The sequence below is a fragment of the Poromitra crassiceps genome, assembly GCF_964638095.1.
Source record: "Poromitra crassiceps genome assembly, chromosome: 18".
NCBI lineage: Eukaryota > Metazoa > Chordata > Actinopteri > Beryciformes > Melamphaidae > Poromitra > Poromitra crassiceps.
In genome coordinates this window covers 11,548,063-11,567,765 of record NC_139636.1, presented here as the reverse complement: position 1 = coordinate 11,567,765, position 19,703 = coordinate 11,548,063, and the positions used below count along the sequence as shown (strand labels likewise).

At 44.9% G+C, this 19,703-nt stretch overlaps 1 protein-coding gene across 1 annotated transcript in view; it reads right to left on the bottom strand.

The window, feature by feature from the left end:
• Positions 1-19,703, bottom strand: part of lrp5 (low density lipoprotein receptor-related protein 5) — a gene marked incomplete at its 3' end in the record, with an annotated part of 50,741 nt that overhangs the window by 8,669 nt on the left and 22,369 nt on the right. The window contains exons 10-19 of the mRNA XM_083654240.1: positions 12,543-12,759; positions 11,970-12,123; positions 11,528-11,663; positions 11,067-11,311; positions 9,955-10,139; positions 8,570-8,718; positions 7,003-7,180; positions 4,242-4,438; positions 3,168-3,373; positions 2,179-2,369 (exon numbers count right to left, since the gene is read on the bottom strand). Coding sequence (XP_083510366.1) covers positions 2,179-2,369; positions 3,168-3,373; positions 4,242-4,438; positions 7,003-7,180; positions 8,570-8,718; positions 9,955-10,139; positions 11,067-11,311; positions 11,528-11,663; positions 11,970-12,123; positions 12,543-12,759 — 1,858 coding nt within the window. The remainder of the gene's footprint in view (positions 1-2,178; positions 2,370-3,167; positions 3,374-4,241; positions 4,439-7,002; positions 7,181-8,569; positions 8,719-9,954; positions 10,140-11,066; positions 11,312-11,527; positions 11,664-11,969; positions 12,124-12,542; positions 12,760-19,703) is intronic.

Sequence of the window (19,703 nt, the reverse complement as noted above, 5' to 3'; positions counted from 1 at the left end):
AGGGACCACTTCCACTGCGTATACCCCCCCCCCATAAAATAAAATTGGCTGATTTAACCATGCAATAGCAGCAGAAAGGCTAAATAACAATATAAGGCTACTATCTGGTTCAAAATGGACACACATGGATGGACACACACACACACACACACACACACACACACACACACACACACACGCCTGCCAACATTAGGCTGTGAAAAATGTGCCAAAATTTTGCCTAACTTTGGAGTGTTATTTAGCTACCTTCCTGACAAGCTAGCATGAAATGGTTGGTAGCAATCGATTCCTTAAGTCTTCTAGTTTCATATGATACCAGAAACTTCACACTGGCTTTAAAACTGAACCTGCTGCAGCCTCTGAAAGTAAATGTTCAAAATTGTGAAAATACAGCGATATTTCCGAAAATTGGCCCAATCCGGCAACTGCTCAGGGTTAATGTGTATGTAAAAACTGTTGTCTGTAAAAAAATATATATATATATTTTTTTTTGCAATTCTCTCACGGACCGGACAGTTTGGGAATCAATGTCCTAGACCTAGGGCATCTGGGTGGTGTACCCAGCGCAAAAGCGCAGTTGACAGTTATGCTGTGCTCTCGAGGTGAGAAGCTTCCTGTATCAGCGTCAAGATCTGCAAGCCACTCGAGAAGAGACTTCATGTTGATAACCACAAGACATACAAGTCATCGAGAGATTAACTGCTGCAAGGCGAGAACAGGCGTGGGATCCCACAGCGTAACTGTCCAACTGCGCTTTTCACGGTCATCACATCAATTGCAGTAGTTTCAAAAGCGCTTGACTGGAAACTTCAAATATTCTTATGTAAGCAAATAAAAGACGTCGATAACACTAGTGGGCAAAAAAATGACAGATTGGGCCTTTAAAAACACATTGCTTCATAAGTTCAGTCGTTACGCGGACCGATCATCTTACTGTCGTGTGTATAGTCACCCTCAAACACCCATTCTGAGCCAGGAAAATAAAATATTCTTTTATGTCTTTAGTCAAAAGTAAACAGTGCAACAGGCAACATTAATGTATCACCATGGTCACCAGTAGCTGTGTATCTCTGTGTGATTATTAATGACAGTCTGAAGTTAACTCGGCCCATCTGACCAAACAAGGAGAAGAGAAGAACAGTGCTGTGGTTTCTGTCTTTGCTCTTTGGTACCAGTTAAACAAATAGCATCAATCTCTCTCTCTGTGGAAGCGCTTGGCTAAATGTCTGTTTTTGGTGGTGTTTTTCCACGCGGATGCATTTTGGCGGTCTATAAATAACGCATGTGTGTCTCGTCTTTGCTGATTCCAGTCATGCGTCTTCATCGGTTTCAGAATCGCCCATCTCCTCCAGACAGGAGCTATGTGTTTGCTGTAATAGATAGCTGATGCTTGGACCAAAAGCCAAACGATTCATTGTTAAAACAATATACAGTATAAACGAGCCTTGATGTCTACCACTCTGGAGAAGCTGAAGATAACAGAAGAGCTTCAGGAAGGAACAGGGTGTGGGCACTAGGTGGGAGGAGCGACCACTGATACAACAGTCCTGACATAGCTTTGAATTTGAGTAAAACAACTTTATCTGCATCTTTGGCAAATGCGATCTATTGACACAAATTTTTTGCGATATTCCTCTCATATTATTTGGTACGGCAACTACTACTATTTCATATACTATGTCATCAGTGATGTCACTTAAGTAATTGTGATGTCATCAGTGATTTATGACAGACACTGCTGATAAGCTGATGATGGGTGTGATTTTTCACCTTCTGAACAAAGAAACTACAATTCCTGTGAATCCTCATTCAGGAAGTGACACCACACTTTTATAGGGGATTCAAAAGGAACAAAGTGAGGTGAACACAACTTTCTGTCTGCCTTTTTTTTTTAATTATTATTAATGCTGTTAACCTGTATGTCCTACTCTTAAATGTCCACCCTGGTAGGCTAAATTATGAAGAAAATATATATATATTTTTTTTAATTCACACACATGTTTAGTATAAAGTACTGTTTATGTGTGGAGAGCTAGCTAACTAAAATAAACTGTTAGGCTCCATCCACCCTGTTAGGTTTACCGGAACCTAACAGGGTGAAAACCCATAAAAATTGCACTAAAATGTCACTAATAGCCAGAAATGAGCCATTGACGTCCGTGCATTGGGGTTGCTCACCTGACAGGTCGCTGCTCTCGATCCGTTTGAGGTCAGCGTCCACCCAGAAGAGTTTTCCCAGTTTGTTGTCTAGAGCCAGTGCCACTGGTCTGATCAGCCCAGTGCTGAACAGGGACTCTCTCTCTGTCCCGTCCAGGCTGGCTCCTTCTATCTTAGCAGAGCGGTCCTGCACCGTGGTGAAATACATGTACCTGCAGAGGGAGGGCACATTTAAACAAGGTAACTATAGGGGCGTCCGGGGTAGCGTAGTGGTAGATTCCCTGCCTACCAACACGGGGGTCGCAGGTTCGCGCCCCCGTGTTACCTCCGGCTTGGTCGGGCTACCATACAGGCATGATTGGCTGTGTCTGCGGGTGGGAAGCCGGAAAGAGGGTGTGTGTCCTTAGTGCCTCCTCTGGTCGGTCGGGGCGTCTGCTCAGGGCGGAAGGGAACTGGTGGGAATAGCATGATCCTCCCATGTGCTACCTCCTGCCGGTGAACGCTCCTCGCCGTCGGGTGAGAAGAAGCGGCTGAAAACTGCACATGTATCGGAGGAAGCGTGTGTGTCCACGGCTCTCCCCAGATCGGCAGAGGGGGTGGGGCAGTGACCAGGGCAGCAGGCGGAATTTGCCAAGTACAATTGGGCAGAAAAATGGAGTCTGGGAAATCTAACTATAGTAACTATAGCATTTATGTGAAATTATCTATATCAAACCACATCACTGTGTGGTAAAAAAAAATATTGGTAACAATTTCTATGAGGGTCATGTCTACAATGCATTATGAGCACATTCACAATGCATTTATAAGGCTTTACAAAACTCTCTATAAACGTTTATATAATCCCCAAAATATCTCATCACTATAATAAGGTGAGGGGTTCTACGCGGCACTGCGGGGCCCACAATTGCTCAACCGTGCGAGGCACGCTACAAATGAGCACGCAAAGCATGTGATATTTCGAGCATCGTATATTTCGGGGATGCAGAGCAGCGGCGAGGTGAGCTCACCCTTTCTCTGCATTGACCACGATGGCCCGTGGCTTGTCCGTGTGGTCTTTGAGCACCACGCCCACGCTGAGGCCGTCCATGCGCTGGACGTTGATGGTGTTCTCAGCCTCACAGGTCCAGAACACGCTCCTGCTGTACGGGTCCAGAGACAGGTCGTGAGGCAGGTTCTCCACCGGCTGCACCGCGCTGTTCACCACCAGGGCCGACTGCAGCCAAACACAACACACACAGAGACTCGTTTCGCATCACTGACTCCATGTAAAGCTATCTATCCATCCATCCGTTTTAAACCTATCTTATTTCCTGTTAGCTATTCACCTTATTCATGGCCCACACATGGACACTTCCGCATTACGTCATTTCATAATAGTATTTCCGTTTTGACTTGCCAAAAACCCCGCAGGCAAAATGGCCGCGCACACTCCGCTCCTAAAGTGGCAAAATTACTCCCCCATAAACTAACATATCTTGGCCAATACGTATGTAACATACAAAATAAAACAACCCGTAATATCTTAATTTTATGTAGAATGCAGAGGACATGTAACTGTTTAGTTAAACTTGCATTCCAGGAATATTGTGCTCTTAAGATGACGTTAGTGGAGTCGAGGCTGTTGCGTCCTGAAACCCACATAGGTTGCGTGCGATTCGAGGCGTAACCTATGTGCGTTTTAGCGTAACCTATGTGCGATTCGAAATAACGCATCCGAGATAGAAACGTTATGAATATAGCCACGTTATAAACAACAAACTAACGCTGGTGATCCGTATGGAAACAGTGTTACTCGAAATGGTTAAAAGTTATATCAATTTGGTCATTCAGTGGCATTTTACTGCCATATAACATAACTAACTAGTGGCTAATATTAGCCACAGAAGGCAACTAGCACTGAACCGGAAGAACAAATACGTTTGCGTTGAACGCGGAAGAGAGAAAAAGTGGGCGTGGTGAATAAGGTGAATTGTATTAGCAAACACTGTAACAGGAAGTAAGCTAGGGGGCAATTTAGAATGTTTATGTTGTCAAGTTGAAACCGTCTATGAGGCGTGGTGAGTTTGAAGCGTCAGTGTTACCATGGCGCCGTCGTCCCGGGCCCTGCGTATGTTCTGCCGGCCGTCCAGCCAGTACAACAGGCGGTCCAGAGGGTCATAGCTCACGGCTCGCACGCTCTTCAACACGTGGATGGGCAAGATGATGTCTGGACTCTGCTCGCCCAGAACCATCCTGCTGATACTGGACTTCTGACTGAACAACAGGAAACTAGACGGAGCTGGAGAGAGAGAGACAGAGAGAGAGGGGGGAGAGAAAGAGAGGGGGAGAGAGAGAGAGGGGGGGAGAGAGAGAGAGAGAGGGAGAAAGGCAGAGAGAGGGGGAGAGAGAGAGAGAGGGAGAAAGAGGGAGGGAGAGAGGCAGAGAGAGGGGGAGAGAGAGAGGCGGGAAGAGAGAAAGAGGGAGAGAGAGAGGGAGAAAGAGAGAGAGGGGAAGGAGGGAGAGAGATGAATGGATGCAGGAATCAAGGTTATTATATTTAACTAAAAGTAAACTAAAACTAGGTGTGGAAAAAACATTTCAGTTTAAATAAATAAAAATAACTAGACCTATAAAAGAAGAAAATGAGAACTAAGTGAAGTGATATTGTGTCGTTACAAAACTAAACTAAAATAAAAATATACAGAAAATGTCTTTTGTGTTTTAGTCTTTGTCGATTTGGTCAAATTTGTCAACACAAGCATGAGGAGGCATTTGTACATGCTGTGTTTGCATTGTAATACCTATTCTGAGCTTCTTAAATATTGCCGCTGAATAATACGGAAAAAGAAAAAAAAAGATACTCATAAATCATACTAATAAAAACTAAACTAAAACTAAACATTAAAAAATAAGAAAAACTAAACTGGGACGAGCAAACCCACTCTGGAAACCGACTGAAACGAAACTGAATTGAAAAGAAAGAATTAAAAAGGAAATGAAAATAAAAACGGATGAAAAATACGAAACTAGATGAACTAACTGCATGCGGGAATAAGGAGGAAGAGCTGAGTTCAGGTTGAGTGGACATATCGTTCTCTCTCGCAAGAGGTGTACGTTTGTACAAGCCGTATTGTGAAATACAAACACAAATAAGCGAGCAGAGACCGGTCACACGCGCGTACGCACACACACGCACGCACGCACGCACGCACGCACGCACGCACGCACGCACGCACGCACACACACACACACACACACACACACACCATCACACAGTCTACAGCTGAAAGTGTAATCAGTGATGGTCCCGGGGGCTGTAGAAGTATGTGCTGAAGACAGAGAGATGGATGGAGGGAGAAAGGCCCTCAAACGCTGCCAAGAACACAAGTATGCTGTGGGGCCTACAGTCAGGGTTGGGGAGGATAAGAATAGATCTATTTAAAATATTAAAATACTAGGGCTGCCCTCGACCAAAGATTCTCTTAGTCGTCTTAATAGCCGTTAGTTCAAGCGGTTAATCAATCAGTTGATTAGTCTTGACAGGAGGATTGAAGGGACACCACTCCGAAATTGAAGTTCTACTATCAGAAATACGTTAACCAAAGCATATCATTCAATACAGCAGTGGACTCAAAGGAATGGAGAAAAAAGAAAGAAAACAAACTGTTGCAGTATCACCTACTGTTGCGTTCCCTTACGAAAAACAACTAACGTTATAGTATTCCTGTGCATTTATAGCCTACTAAATAGCTAGCCTATATCCCAACAAATCCATAACTCCCTATATGAATATTATAATATATTTGACATTACGGTCGTCACAGCAATAAAAAGGGGAAAGGCTGAAATGAAAGCAAAAAGTGATGTAATCCGTGACTGCAACAGGAGCGCCAGGAGGACTTCTCTGTGCCTACAGTTTATGAGTAAGTAGGTTATATTCGCCTATTTATGCTCAAACCATGTTGACTTTAGTAGGCTAAATTAACAGACATACTAAGCATAACGACCTGTCAAACGACCTCTCTATCTCAGCAGCTTCCCCAAGGTTTTTCCCTTTTCTTTGTAGTGTGCGTCTGATAAATCTTCTGTGATGAGTCGTGGTCTCCCGGTGAGGATATACCCTCTGTTCTGTCAGTCTCTCCTCAAAACCATCCACAATATTTTGGATTTCCCTCGGCTGCATAGTACAGCTGTTCACATCTCCATGGCCTCTTTCTCTTACAGAATGCTGGCTCGCCTGTGTAAAAGCATCTTCTGTGTAGAACGGCAACCCCGACTCATTTGCAGGCCTCGCGTTTGCGTACATTCAGAGTGACCCAGACAAAAAATGGGCTCAGCAAAATGATTTTGAAGTATTCCAAAAGTAATCCAAAATATTTAGAATACCTTTGTTAACTTGAGTAACCTAATGGAATACGTTTCGAGTTACATTTTAGGGCATGTATTCAGTAATGTGTGTGTGTGTGTGTGTGTGTGTGTGTGTGTGTGTGTGTGTGTGTGTGTGTGTGTGTGTGTGTGTGTGTGTGTGTGCGCGTGCGTGTGTGCGCGCGCGTGCGTGTGTATGTATGTGTGTTGAGATTTCCCCATAGTTTGACCCAGACAGTGTGCCCTGGGAGTTGAGCAAGACTGAGAGACGACCGGGGGGATCTAACAGCAGACTCCCTCTCCCATTCCTCTGTTCACTCTCAATCCATTTCACTTTAAAGTCAGGCTTACTGAAGCTTTTGGGAACAATAGCTGGGTTTCCATTCAGGTTTTGGGCAATTTCTAAGCAAGACTTTTGAAAAGTCGACAATCTTAAAATTCAAATCAGGGGCGTCTGTTGGTTAACTTCCCCCTTCCCCCCAGACTCATTGTACTTACAGCTGCAGTTGCGTCCATCAGGGTTGAGGGTGTAGTGGGAGGCACAGCGGCACTGGGCTCCGGCGGGCGTGGCCAGGCAGAGGTGAGCACACTGTCCATTGTTTTGGGAACAGTCGTTAACCCCGTCCTGACGGGACGAGTGGAACACCAGGATGTCCAACATCAGCTCCAACTGGCCCTGAGGAGGCGGAGACACAAACCATTAACCATCCACTTACCAAGTCAGTAGGGTGGGGACGCTATATAAGTCCTATCAATTATTATTATTATTATTATTATTATTAATAATGTCAGGCGTTGACTCTGAAATTATTACTACACGTGACAGGACACATCTATTTATATTGAGTTAGTGCTTTAGGGCAGCCATTCCCAAAGACTGGGTCAGGACCCACACACACACACACACACACACACACACACACACACACACACACACACACACACAGGAGATTTTATTTGGGTCGCCAAATACATTTGCAGAATTTCTTCCACAGTCTATTATTTAAAATGAATAATATTGTTTTATTGATGAGAGGGGGAAAACAAGAGCCTGTTAACTGCTAAATGCACTTATTTTGCCTCATTATCTAATAAAGTTAGAATTAGTTTTACTGAGAGAAAATGAAAACAATGAGATATCCTGTTAACTCCGCCTAGCCTAAATGCATTTATTTTGTCTCATTCATAAAAAGTCTTTAATTAGGGGTTCAAGCCCTGAAGGGGCTGAAACCCTATTGTTTAAGTTAAAAGTTAAGTTAAGTTAAGTTAAGTTATCCTTTATTTATCCCCTTGGGGAAATTCATCCTCTGCATTTGACCCATCCTCTACTAGGAACCTTCCTAGAACTAGGAGCAGTGGGCAGCCACTGTGCAGCGCCCGGGGACCAACTCCAGTTCTTTTGCCAATACCTTGGTCAGGAGCACTGACAGGAGTATTAACCCTAACATACATGTCTTTCTTGATGGTGGGAGGAAACCGGAGCACCCGGAGAAAACCCACACGGACACGGGGAGAACATGCAAACTCCACACAGAAAGGACCTGGGACGGACCGGGGTTCGAACCCGGGACCTTCTTGCTGTGAGGCAACAGTGTTAACCACTGAGCCACCGTGCCGTTTTTCCTCTGGTTTATTATTATTCTTGTTAATAATGTTATTATTGTTAATGTTAATGTTGTTGTATAATGTTTTCAATAACACATAAATAAAACAAGTTGTAATTTATCAAACGTGTATGTCTTTGAAATGGCTGGTTTACCCTATTCAAGATAAGGTGATGGCAGTAAAAATGGTCAGGAATGTTTATTTATGCACAAATTCGCTCTTCTCACGATTTATAGAAATCAGTTACAAAAATCTAATTTGCCGTTACGTTATATTAAATGGAAGGTTATCCACAGAAGATTACTGTAACAATTACTGTCATTTCAAAATCTCATGACTTTTCAAAAACATTCAATGATTTGAATAATTCCATGACTTTTCCAGGCCTGGGAAACGAGATATTGAAATTCCATGACTTTTCTAGGTTTTCCATGACTGCTGAATGGAGTGAAAGTGGCACCTGCAGCACCACGGTACGGTTGAGTCCGCTGCGTTTGTCGGCACGCTCGATGCTCCGCAGGTTAAAGTCCGTCCAGTAGATGTAGTCGCGGTACTGAGTCAGCCCGAAGGGGTGCGGGAGGTCGTCCACTATTATCTCCCTCTGAAGACCTAAAGAAACACCGGGAGGAGAATACATACAAGTCCTGTCAACCAATGAGATGCAGACTTTTGAAATGTGAGTTTGATGCATTTCATCAGTTGGGATAAAGATAATAAATATGATTCCCGCATGTCAGAATAAATCAAACTAAACCATAGGGGTGTGAATCTTTGGGTATAAACCGTGTATATAGAACATGGATTGAGGGGTTTTCCTGTTACTGCGCTTGCTGTTCTGATGAATGCGTGGTGATATTGTGCTGGCGTGGCGTGTGTGTGTCTCTACCTTGCATGTTGGTGCTCTGTGTGTCTGTACCTTGCATGTTGGTGCTCTGTGTGTCTGTACCTTGCATGTTGGTGCTCTGTGTGTCTGTACCTTGCATGTTGGTGCTCTGTGTGTCTGTACCTTGCATGTTAGTGCTCTGTGTCTGTACCTTGCATGTTGGTGCTCTGTGTGTCTGTACCTTGCATGTTGGTGCTGTGTGTGTCTGTACCTTGCATGTTGGTGCTCTGTGTGTGTCTGTACCTTGCATGTTGGTGCTCTGTGTGTCTGTACCTTGCATGTTGGTGCTGTGTGTGTCTGTACCTTGCATGTTGGTGCTCTGGGTGTCTGTACCTTGCATGTTGGTGCTCTGTGTGTCTGTACCTTGCATGTTGGTGTGTGTGTGTCTGTACCTTGCATGTTGGTGCTCTGTGTGTCTGTACCTTGCATGTTGGTGCTCTGTGTGTCTGTACCTTGCATGTTGGTGCTCTGTGTGTCTGTACCTTGCATCTTGGTGCTCTGCGTGTCTGTACCTTGCATCTTGGTGCTCTGTGTGTCTGTACCTTGCATGTTGGTGCTCTGTGTGTCTGTACCTTGCATGTTGGTGCTCTGCGTGTCTGTACCTTGCATGTTGGTGCTATGTGTGTCTGTACCTTGCATGTTGGTGCTCTGTGTGTCTGTACCTTGCATGTTGGTGCTCTGCGTGTCTGTACCTTGCATGTTGGTGCTCTGTGTGTGTCTGTACCTTGCATGTTGGTGTGTGTGTGTCTGTACCTTGCATGTTGGTGCTCTGTGTGTCTGTACCTTGCATGTTGGTGTGTGTGTGTCTGTACCTTGCATGTTGGTGCTCTGTGTGTCTGTACCTTGCATGTTGGTGCTCTGTGTGTCTGTACCTTGCATGTTGGTGCTCTGTGTGTCTGTACCTTGCATGTTGGTGCTCTATGTGTCTGTACCTTGCATGTTGGTGCTCTGTGTGTCTGTACCTTGCATGTTGGTGCTCTCGATCATGCATGTGTCTAAGTCGGTCCAGTACAGCCGATGGTCCACGTAGTCGATGGTCAGTCCGTTGGCCCGGCCCACTTTGTCCACCAAGGTCATTATGGTGCTGCCATCCATGTAGGCCCTGGCTATACGAGGCCGACCGCCCCACTCTGTCCAGTACATATAGCTGACAGAGAGAGAGATCAAGTTAATACAGGAGATCTGATACACACAACACAAACTGGGTTTCTGCTGTTTTACTCTTTGTAAAGGACTTTGAAACAGGCGGAAAAGTGCGATACAAAAAAGGTTGTTGTTTTTATTATTATTTTTATTTACGTTTTGTTTTCACGGATTTCCCTCCGTTTTCTCCGCAATTGTACTTGGACAATTCCCCTGCTGTCCCAGTCGTTGTTCCACCCCCTCTACTATTCTGGGGAGAGTTGTAGACTAGCACATGCTTCCTTTCACCTGACAGCGAGGAGTTTCACCGTCCGACCCCCAATAGGCACCTCGACCGAGGAGGCACTAGTGCAGCGACCAGCACTCATACCCTTAATCCGGCTTCCCACCCGGAGACACAGCCAATTGTGCCTGTATGGACACCCGACCAAGCTGGAGGTAAAACGGGAGCTCGAACCTGCGACCCTCATGTTCGTAGGCAGGGAATCTACCGCTGCACTACCCGGACGTCTGTTCATTATTATTATTGTGTGTGTGTGTGTGTGTGTGTGTGTGTGTGTGTGTGTGTGTGTGTGTGTGTGTGTGTGTGTGTGTGTGTGTGTGTGTGTGTGTGTGTGTGTGTGTGTGTGTGTGTGTGTGTGTGTGTGTGTGTGCTCGTGCGTGCGTGTGTGAGATCCTGAAGTTGCATCAGATCCCCCCGGGCATGTGTGTTGAAGGTTCTGGGCTATGACATCACCAGGTGGGTGAAGTGTTAACAATGTGGTTTTGGCACAGGCATGTGTGAGCTTCACACACACACACACACACACACACACACACACACACACACACACACACACACACACACACACACACACACAAAGACACAGATCATTGTGGCTGTGGGGGTCATTTGGCTTGTTAACACACATGTTTAATCCCTGGCTCTTACCCGTTAGCTGGGTCCAGCGCGAGAGAGCGCGGGTTGTCCAGAGAGCGCGGGTTGTCCAGGTCCTTACAGACCAGGACCTGGCGGTACTGTCCGTCCAGCCGGGCCACCTCGATGCGGTTGGTGCCGGTGTCGGCCCAGTAGATGTTGCGACCCATCCAGTCCACCGCCATGCCTTCTGGGTAGTCCAGTCCAAACTCAATCACATGCTCCACGGAGCTGCCGTTCATGTAGGCTCTGCTGATCGTCTGAGAGACAGAGAGAAACGTCGCGTGAGAGAGAACGAGAGGGAGCGCCAACTCCCAAAGTCATTATGCTACGATACATTTCTCATAGAAATAATGGGTTTGGGATTTAGTTACTCTTTTATTTATCTGCCAAAGCCAAAATTTGGATTTGGTCATTTTGGAACCTGAATATACAGTTATGCAGAGCCCTACTTAAAACTACAAATCCCAGCACACCTTGGCCTGGATGTCCGTCCAGTATATCCTCCTTTCAGAGACATCAAAGTCGAGAGCGGATGCCTCTTTTACTCCGGTCAGAGGAATGGCCACGTCGTTACTGTTGGTGCCCAGAGAGATACTTCTGATATTGTCCCTGGGAGGAAAATAGCACCAGAAAAAGTTAAAATCTTCCTATTGCCATTATTGCCCATGAAAAGTCTATACTATTACCTACTGATGACTCTGCCACAGTCAGAAGCTAATCTAGCTAGCAACAGTTTCAGCTCTATTAACCTTATGTTCCAAGACAGGGGTGAGCCAGTTACTTCCTATTGTGTTTACACCTCCTGTGACAGTACAGTACTAGTGAGTGACCAGGTAAAACAGACGGTGTTTTGAACAGGAAGTCATAACACAACTGGGTCAAGTGGGCGGGGCTACATAAGGTGAATACAGCTACCTGTTGGTGAAGAGCAGGAAGGCCTCTGGCACCACACAGGTCTGGAGGTCTGACAGCAGCTCCATCCCCATTGGACAGGCACAGCCCACGCCCTGCCAACGCCAGAAACAAAGATGGCTGCATCCTCCATTATCCACCGCACAGCCGTTTGTACCTGGAACGGGGTGGGGGGAAGGAGGGAGATCAAAGTAAAAGTTAAGTTAAATTCAATACTTTTTTAAGACCTTTTCAGTATATTTTAAGACCTCAACGCCACTTTCGTCACATCAGCGATAAGGGTATAAAGTTTCAAGTTTATTATATAGATTCTTTGGACAATGATACGATATCACAAAGTCTGCCACGATACGATCTTGATTCATTTCAGGGGTCTGTGATCGATATCAGACGTCCGATATATGCCCATTTAACACAATCAGCTACAAAATGTAACACCTTATCAAATAGCCATTAATAGTTTAAAAACTTTTCAAGACCCCGCACGCGGATATGCTATGATTAAGAACGAGCAGATTTCCACACAGCTTTATCTCACTGCGACGGGAACGGAGAGAGAGTGTATGCCTCCCTCACCGTATGTCTCGGACACTTTGGTCGCCTTTAGCCCCATCAGATCGGGCAGCTGGTCGATGATGATCTCTCGTACGGCCGTGACCTTGTGGACCCTTTCGATGCTGCGTCTCTGCCAGTCGGTCCAGTAAATGTAATCTCCCAGCAGGGTGAAGCCAAAGATGTGAGGCAGCTTGTCCTCCAGCAGAGTCTGTCTGTTGCTGCCGTCCACGTTAATCACCTGAGACGGGGAGAGAGAGGACAGAAGAACCGCTTAGAGACTCCCTAAAGTCATGTTTTAAGATGGATATAAAATAAAGTGCAGGGACTTGTGGGTTGGTCTACAAATATACATCATCCCTACTGGGGAGCCGTTGAATGCTTCCTGAATGTCTCCACCAACTTCCGGAGCTGGAGAGACCTTCTGTTGGAAAAACTACATTTGTCTTTCTATCACTCCCAAAAAGAAGGCTAAACACACTGAGCCTCAGCTCTGCTGCTGGAGGGAATGTGTGGAGAAATCATGGTTGGTCATGTTTTCTGCTCCCGTCTCTCTATTCAGACTTTTTGGAAGGAAGTAGCAACAATGAAGATCCCTGGGTTTCAGTATCAGTACAACATTCACATCTCTTTGTCGTGGACATATCCCTGACGGGCTAAGTGAAGATGATACCTGCCTCCTAAAGATCTCGCTGGCAGCAAAGGCCGTTACAAAATACTGGCTCCAGAAAAAAAATGCTCTACTGCTGCTGGGCTGCTTGTCAATATTGTGACACCTACATCTTCTAGAACAGATGACCTACTACACCATACAGCTACAACATGTCTTGGGAGAAAAAGGGTGGGAACAATGGTGTGTGTATTTAGTCAATGAGAGACCTTCACTTAATAGACCTTTTTCACAGCAGCCATTCTGACATGTTAAAGCAGGGGAAACACAGATGTAACTAATAACACTTGAGTGTTCCAGTGTCAGGCCCTGGTATTGCGCTTGCTGGCTCATTGGAATGTCACCGGAACACCTCAGTGGAATGGAATCTTCATTCATGTTATTTGTGTCATGTGCGATAATATCGCATTTAAAATAAGATATCTGACATTTTATTTTAAAATCTGCAAATTTACTGCAAATTTACTGATCACCTTATATTTGTTTGCTTTTTGCTTTCTGTCTTTATAATGTGAAAAATGTTCATAAAACAAAGGGGGGGTGGGGACAATCACAAGAAAACACAGACAGGCAAACACACACACGTCACACACTCCCTCTCATTCACCCCCCTCACTGTGTGACTTCCACCCTCCCTTCTTTTCCTCTGTGTGTGTGTGTGTGTGTGTGTGTGTGCGTGTGTGTGTCAGTCACAAGGCATCTATTACTAGGCTGCTGAAAACTGATACAGGCACCGCTGCCAACGAATGCCCTGCTGTGTGTGTGCGCGCGCGTGTTTGTGTGTGTGTGTGTGTGTGTGCGCACACGTGCATGTGTGTTTGTTTGTGTGTGTGTGTGTGTGTGTTACGAGCAGAAAACGAGAGCTGCAATTGAAAATTCTGCAATGAGAGCGTGTGTGCAGCCCTCCTCTCTGTGCTATTACAGGAGCCAAGGCCACTGAAATAGACCCAAGCTTTTATTTTAGACACACTCCAGTCAGCTGTGACCACAAGCTGCTTCACTGCACCATGCCATAGACTTTACAAGCTGCTTCACTGCACCATGCCATAGACTTTACAAACTGCTTCACTGCACCATGCCATAGACTTTACAAGCTGCTTCACTGCACCATGCCATATACTTTACAAGCTGCTTCACTGCACCATGCCATAGACTTTACAAGCTGCTTCACTGCACCATGCCATAGACTTTACAAGCTGCTTCACTGCACCATGCCATAGACTTTACAAGCTGCTTCACTGCACCATGCCATAGACTTTACAAGCTACTTCACTGCACCATGCCATAGACTTTACAAGCTGCTTCACTCTGCACCATGCCATAGACTTTACAAGCTGCTTCACTGCACCATGCCATAGACTTTACAAGCTGCTTCACTGCACCATGCCATAGACTTTACAAGCTGCTTCACTGCACCATGCCATAGACTTTACAAGCTGCTTCACTGCACCATGCCATAGACTTTACAAGCTACTTCACTGCACCATGCCATAGACTTTACAAGCTGCTTCACTGCACCATGCCATAGACTTTACAAGCTGCTCCACTGCACCATGCCAGACTTTACAAGCTGCTTCACAGCACCATGCCATAGACTTTACAAGCTGCTTCACTGCACCATGCCATAGACTTTACAAGCTACTTCACTGCACCATGCCATAGACTTTACAAGCTGCTTCACTCTGCACCATGCCATAGACTTTACAAGCTGCTTCACTGCACCATGCCATAGACTTTACAAGCTGCTTCACTGCACCATGCCATAGACTTTACAAGCTGCTTCACTGCACCATGCCATAGACTTTACAAGCTGCTTCACTGCACCATGCCATAGACTTTACAAGCTACTTCACTGCACCATGCCATAGACTTTACAAGCTGCTTCACTGCACCATGCCATAGACTTTACAAGCTGCTTCACTGCACCATGCCATATACTTTACAAGCTGCTTCACTGCACCATGCCATAGACTTTACAAGCTGCTTCACTGCACCATGCCATAGACTTTACAAGCTGCTTCACTGCACCATGCCATAGACTTTACAAGCTGCTTCACTGCACCATGCCATAGACTTTACAAGCTGCTTCACTGCACCATGCCATAGACTTTACAAGCTGCTTCACTCTGCACCATGCCATAGACTTTACAAGCTGCTTCACTCTGCACCATGCCATAGACTTTACAAGCTGCTTCACTCTGCACCATGCCATAGACTTTACAAGCTGCTTCACTGCACCATGCCATAGACTTAGTGTGAGGAATTATGCACATTGCTACGCTATTCAATTTCTCACACAACAAACACTTATGATTAGGGCTGCAACTAACAATGTTTTTCATTATCAAATAATCTGTGGCTTGTTTTCTCGATTAATCGATTGGTCGAGAAAATGGTGAAAAATGTTGTTCAGTGTTTCCCAAAGCGCTAGATGACGTCCTCAAATGTCTTGTTTTGTCCACAGCCCAAAGATATTCAGTTACGGCCAGAGGAGTAAACAACCCAGAAAAAAGAAACCTGAAGATATTCACATTTTAGAAGCTGGAATCAAATAATTTTGATTTTTTTTAAATTGCTCAAAATAGTCTATCTCTCTAGTAATGCTGATGTATATTCTCTCCCTCCCCCTCTGCCTGCTTTAACCCTGTCCGATCCGTTTTACCCCAGTCTCCCCCTCCTATGTGCCCCCTCCTTTTCCATTCTATTCCCCAGACTCCACTCTTCTGCTCTTTACCCCCCTCCTCTCCAAACACCTCTCTCTCTCTTCAGGGTCAATGCTGTTGAATCAAACTTGCATTTGATCACATCCTATGAGCTTTCTGATGCCTAGGTATATAGTGTAAAGTTTGACATGGTAGATTGTACCTTTGTGTGTAACTTACGTTTTTAAAAAGTTACTAAAAAGTGACAGCTCAAATCAAGACCATTTTATTATCAACCGTATTTGGTGAAACGAGTAGTTTTACTTTGTCTTCAGTTAGTAAACAGCACTTCACGTGATGCCCTACAGCCCAGAAACAGTTTTTCCAATCCACTTACAGCACATGGGGAAACTCAGTTAATTTATTTCTGTGTCATTCAAAGTCAAAAACGACTGTTTGAATGATCAAGTTTTACTTTATGAGCCAATTTGTCTCCAGAATTCACCAAGAGGTGTTTTCTGGAGCTCCCTCTCTCTCTCTCTATGGCTCTGGCCCGGGGTCGCTCGTGAACACAAGCTGACGTCATGTTGTCACATGACCTTGACATCACAGAAGTAAAACCAGGAAGTAAGACCCCTTCAAAATGCTTCATGCGCTGGTGAGCAGCTTATGTTCAAATGAATGGGCGGCCATTTTTCCCTTCAGCTTCCAGTTATATGGAACGTCCTTGATCCACACATGGCCAGTCCCTGCGCCATGCAGGAAGTGTCACTGATGAAAGAGGAAGTCTTTGTGTGAAGTGCTCTTTCACTAACAATACACTCTGTTACGCAGCATGGCTGTTACTCATACAGACATGTTATAGACCAAACAACTCATTGATTAATCGAGAAAATAATGGACAGATGAATCAATAATAAAAAATAATAAAAACCTCTACAGCCCTAGAGTAGTTTAGACCAGGGGTTCCCAAACCTTTCCATGTCAAAGCCCCCCAAATAGAATTAGCCTTTGGCCGTGGCACCCCCTCATTTCTTCATATTCAATATTTCTTCGTATTCAGTGTTTCTGTTTTCCGTTATGAACATTGTTCCAGACTATTACCCACACCAGGGGGAAATTACAATGAATGTGATGACGTTTTGACTGGCAGGCAATTAGACAGATGGGCATGGCAAATGTGATTTTTATGTGGAAGGAACGGATTCAATTACATTTGTTAATACTACACTAAATATAATTATACAATTTAATACAAAATATATTATATTCTTTATTTATTATTATACTGTAGTATTAACGGTTCAAGATACATTGCTTCAGCATGCGCTGGGACGCGTCATCAGTGATGTTAACTGGGGTCGTAAGGTGTTTCGGGTCTGTCCAACATCATACACCCTCGCCCAGTAGACCCAGCCGAGGCCGATTAAGACCCCGACCCGCGTCCCAAAAGCAGCCGCTCACGGATCAGCCTTCCTACTCTGTCTGCAGCGTTGCCCGCGGAAGGGTTGATCATGCCCAATCCGCTGCAATAGAGCTAGTGCTACACCGCAGCATTGAAAGACCCTTCGGTGCATGGAGGGCTAAGGCTCTGTGGGTTTCTCCCGGCCGCGCTCCTCCTTCGTCTCACCAGACCCTCCCAAAAGGCAATCCTACTATGCCGTACCATAGACAAAGCGGATGCCTCAGGACCTCAAGGGGGCCTGTGCGCTGCACGTCATTCGCCTGCGGCGAGCACCTTGCTCTAGCCTGAAGGACCCCAGGCCGCGCCGATCTTTATACAAATATAATATAAACATATATATTTTTTATATATATATAAATATAAACAAATATAACTGAATCATTTCCTTCCCTATAAAGATGTTTTTTAACCTTTCCATTAATTTGCTGAGGTCCCCCTAGTGCCTCCTGGCGGCCCCCCAGGGGGCCCCCACTTTAGAAAACCACTGGTTTAGATAGAGAAGAGAGTGGCTGGAGAGTGGAGAGAGAGCGAGGGAGAGAGCGAGGGAGAGAGCACAAGGGTGAGAGCGAGGGAGAGAGCACAAGGGAGAGAGCAAGGGAGAGAGCAAGGGAGAGAGTGCAAGGGAGAGAGGGAGAGAGGGAGGGAGAGAGGGAGGGAGAGAGGGAGACAGCAGAAGGCGCAGTAAGGCATGGCTGCCAATAGACACACAGGCTTCTCTGTCCACAACACACACACGCACGCACGCGGGCACACACACACACACACACACACACACACACACACGCGCACACACAGACAGTCCATTAGGAGTTCAAACTCCGACAGTCCAGACTTGCAGCAAACTACATAGCCCAGTTCAGAGCTCAAAACCAGATCCTAACCAGGCTTAGTTGGGACATATCCAAGATATAATATCGGAAAACTGTGTCCCGCCAAAATACTGTATTTTTCTTTTCTTTTATTCTCTTTTTTCTAAGAAAAAATCTTTCAAATAGCATCAAAATGTTGCGCTAACTATGCAGGAATTAGAGGGGGAAATGGTCATTTGCTCATTCCTGCTTTTTCCAGAAAAATGGTGGTGATTGTGGAAAACAGAACCCACTTGAATTAGAAAGATTTTTCACTTCTAGTATGATTATTATTATTTTTTTTACTATCTTACAACTAGTAGATTATAGAGTGCCAAAGTCACGCCCTCTTCCGGGTTCGGCATACGAACCAAGGGATTGCATGCACCATTCATCATTCAATATACATTTAGTAAAATGCTTATAAAAAGTTTTAGGCTGTGTGTCGACATAGCGTTTGTCAGCGCCTTTTTGGTGGGGAAAAGGCGTGCCTGGAGCGCTTTTTGTGAGGGGAAACAGATGACAACGTCTGCTAGCTTACCAGCCACACTAACCACCTGGTTAAGGTAATGTTAGCACTTCTAGCAGTAACATTACTAACAATACAATGTTGTAGAACAAGCAAGGCTTACCAGATGTCAGATATTTACAATACATGTCCAATATAATCCATAGTGCCTTTATGATTGCTGCCTGTTACAGTAACGTAAATCCAATTAGCCTACAATGTCCTACAATGTCCTATCTCTCCATCGCCCAGCTGGAAGAGCAGTTTCACGTCACCCAGAGCTTCTCTGAAAAGCTTGGATTTTGAAAGTGCTCCACTCTGCAGCGCTCGTCTGGAGCCGACGCCTTTTCTGCACCTTGCAGACGTTCCTGTTGCTTTTTAATGAGGAAAGGGCTCAGAAGAAGAAGCTACTTGGTCAAACCAAGCGATTCGGCTATAATTGTGACAGGGACTGGTGTTTTGGGTAACAATTAGGTAACAATTCGTTTTTTACAGATTATGAAAGTGCAGATTGTAAGCTTTCAAATGATGTGACAGACTGACATTGAAATGTGAAAATAGTTGATATGCTTATTTGAATGTTGGTACTCCTAAAAGCGACATTCAGAGAAAACCGCCCTGAAAGTTGGTAAACAAGCTTGGTTTGCCCTCAATAAGCTTAGTTTGCTAACAAATTATGGCTTCGGGGGGAAAACTGCTAAGACATTTTTCACCATTTTTGTCACATTTAACGACTAAACAATTAGTCGAGAAAATAATCAACAGATTAATCTATACTATAGTAAAGATAATCGTTAGTAGCAGCCCAGTCAATTCAATCATCTAATTTCTAAGCCATCGAATGTCCAAAACAAAACAAAAAACAACCAAAAAACCAAATGGCTGCTAGTGTGAAAACATTGATTTCTTGATGTGATTGATGTGATGAGAAACCAGCTATCTGTTTTGTGGGCACTGATTTAAATTTCTATTCTGAGAGGGGGGGGGGGGGGGTGGGTCAGAAAAACAAACAGATAAAATAAACCCTTCACTTTGATGGGCCTCTCATCCAA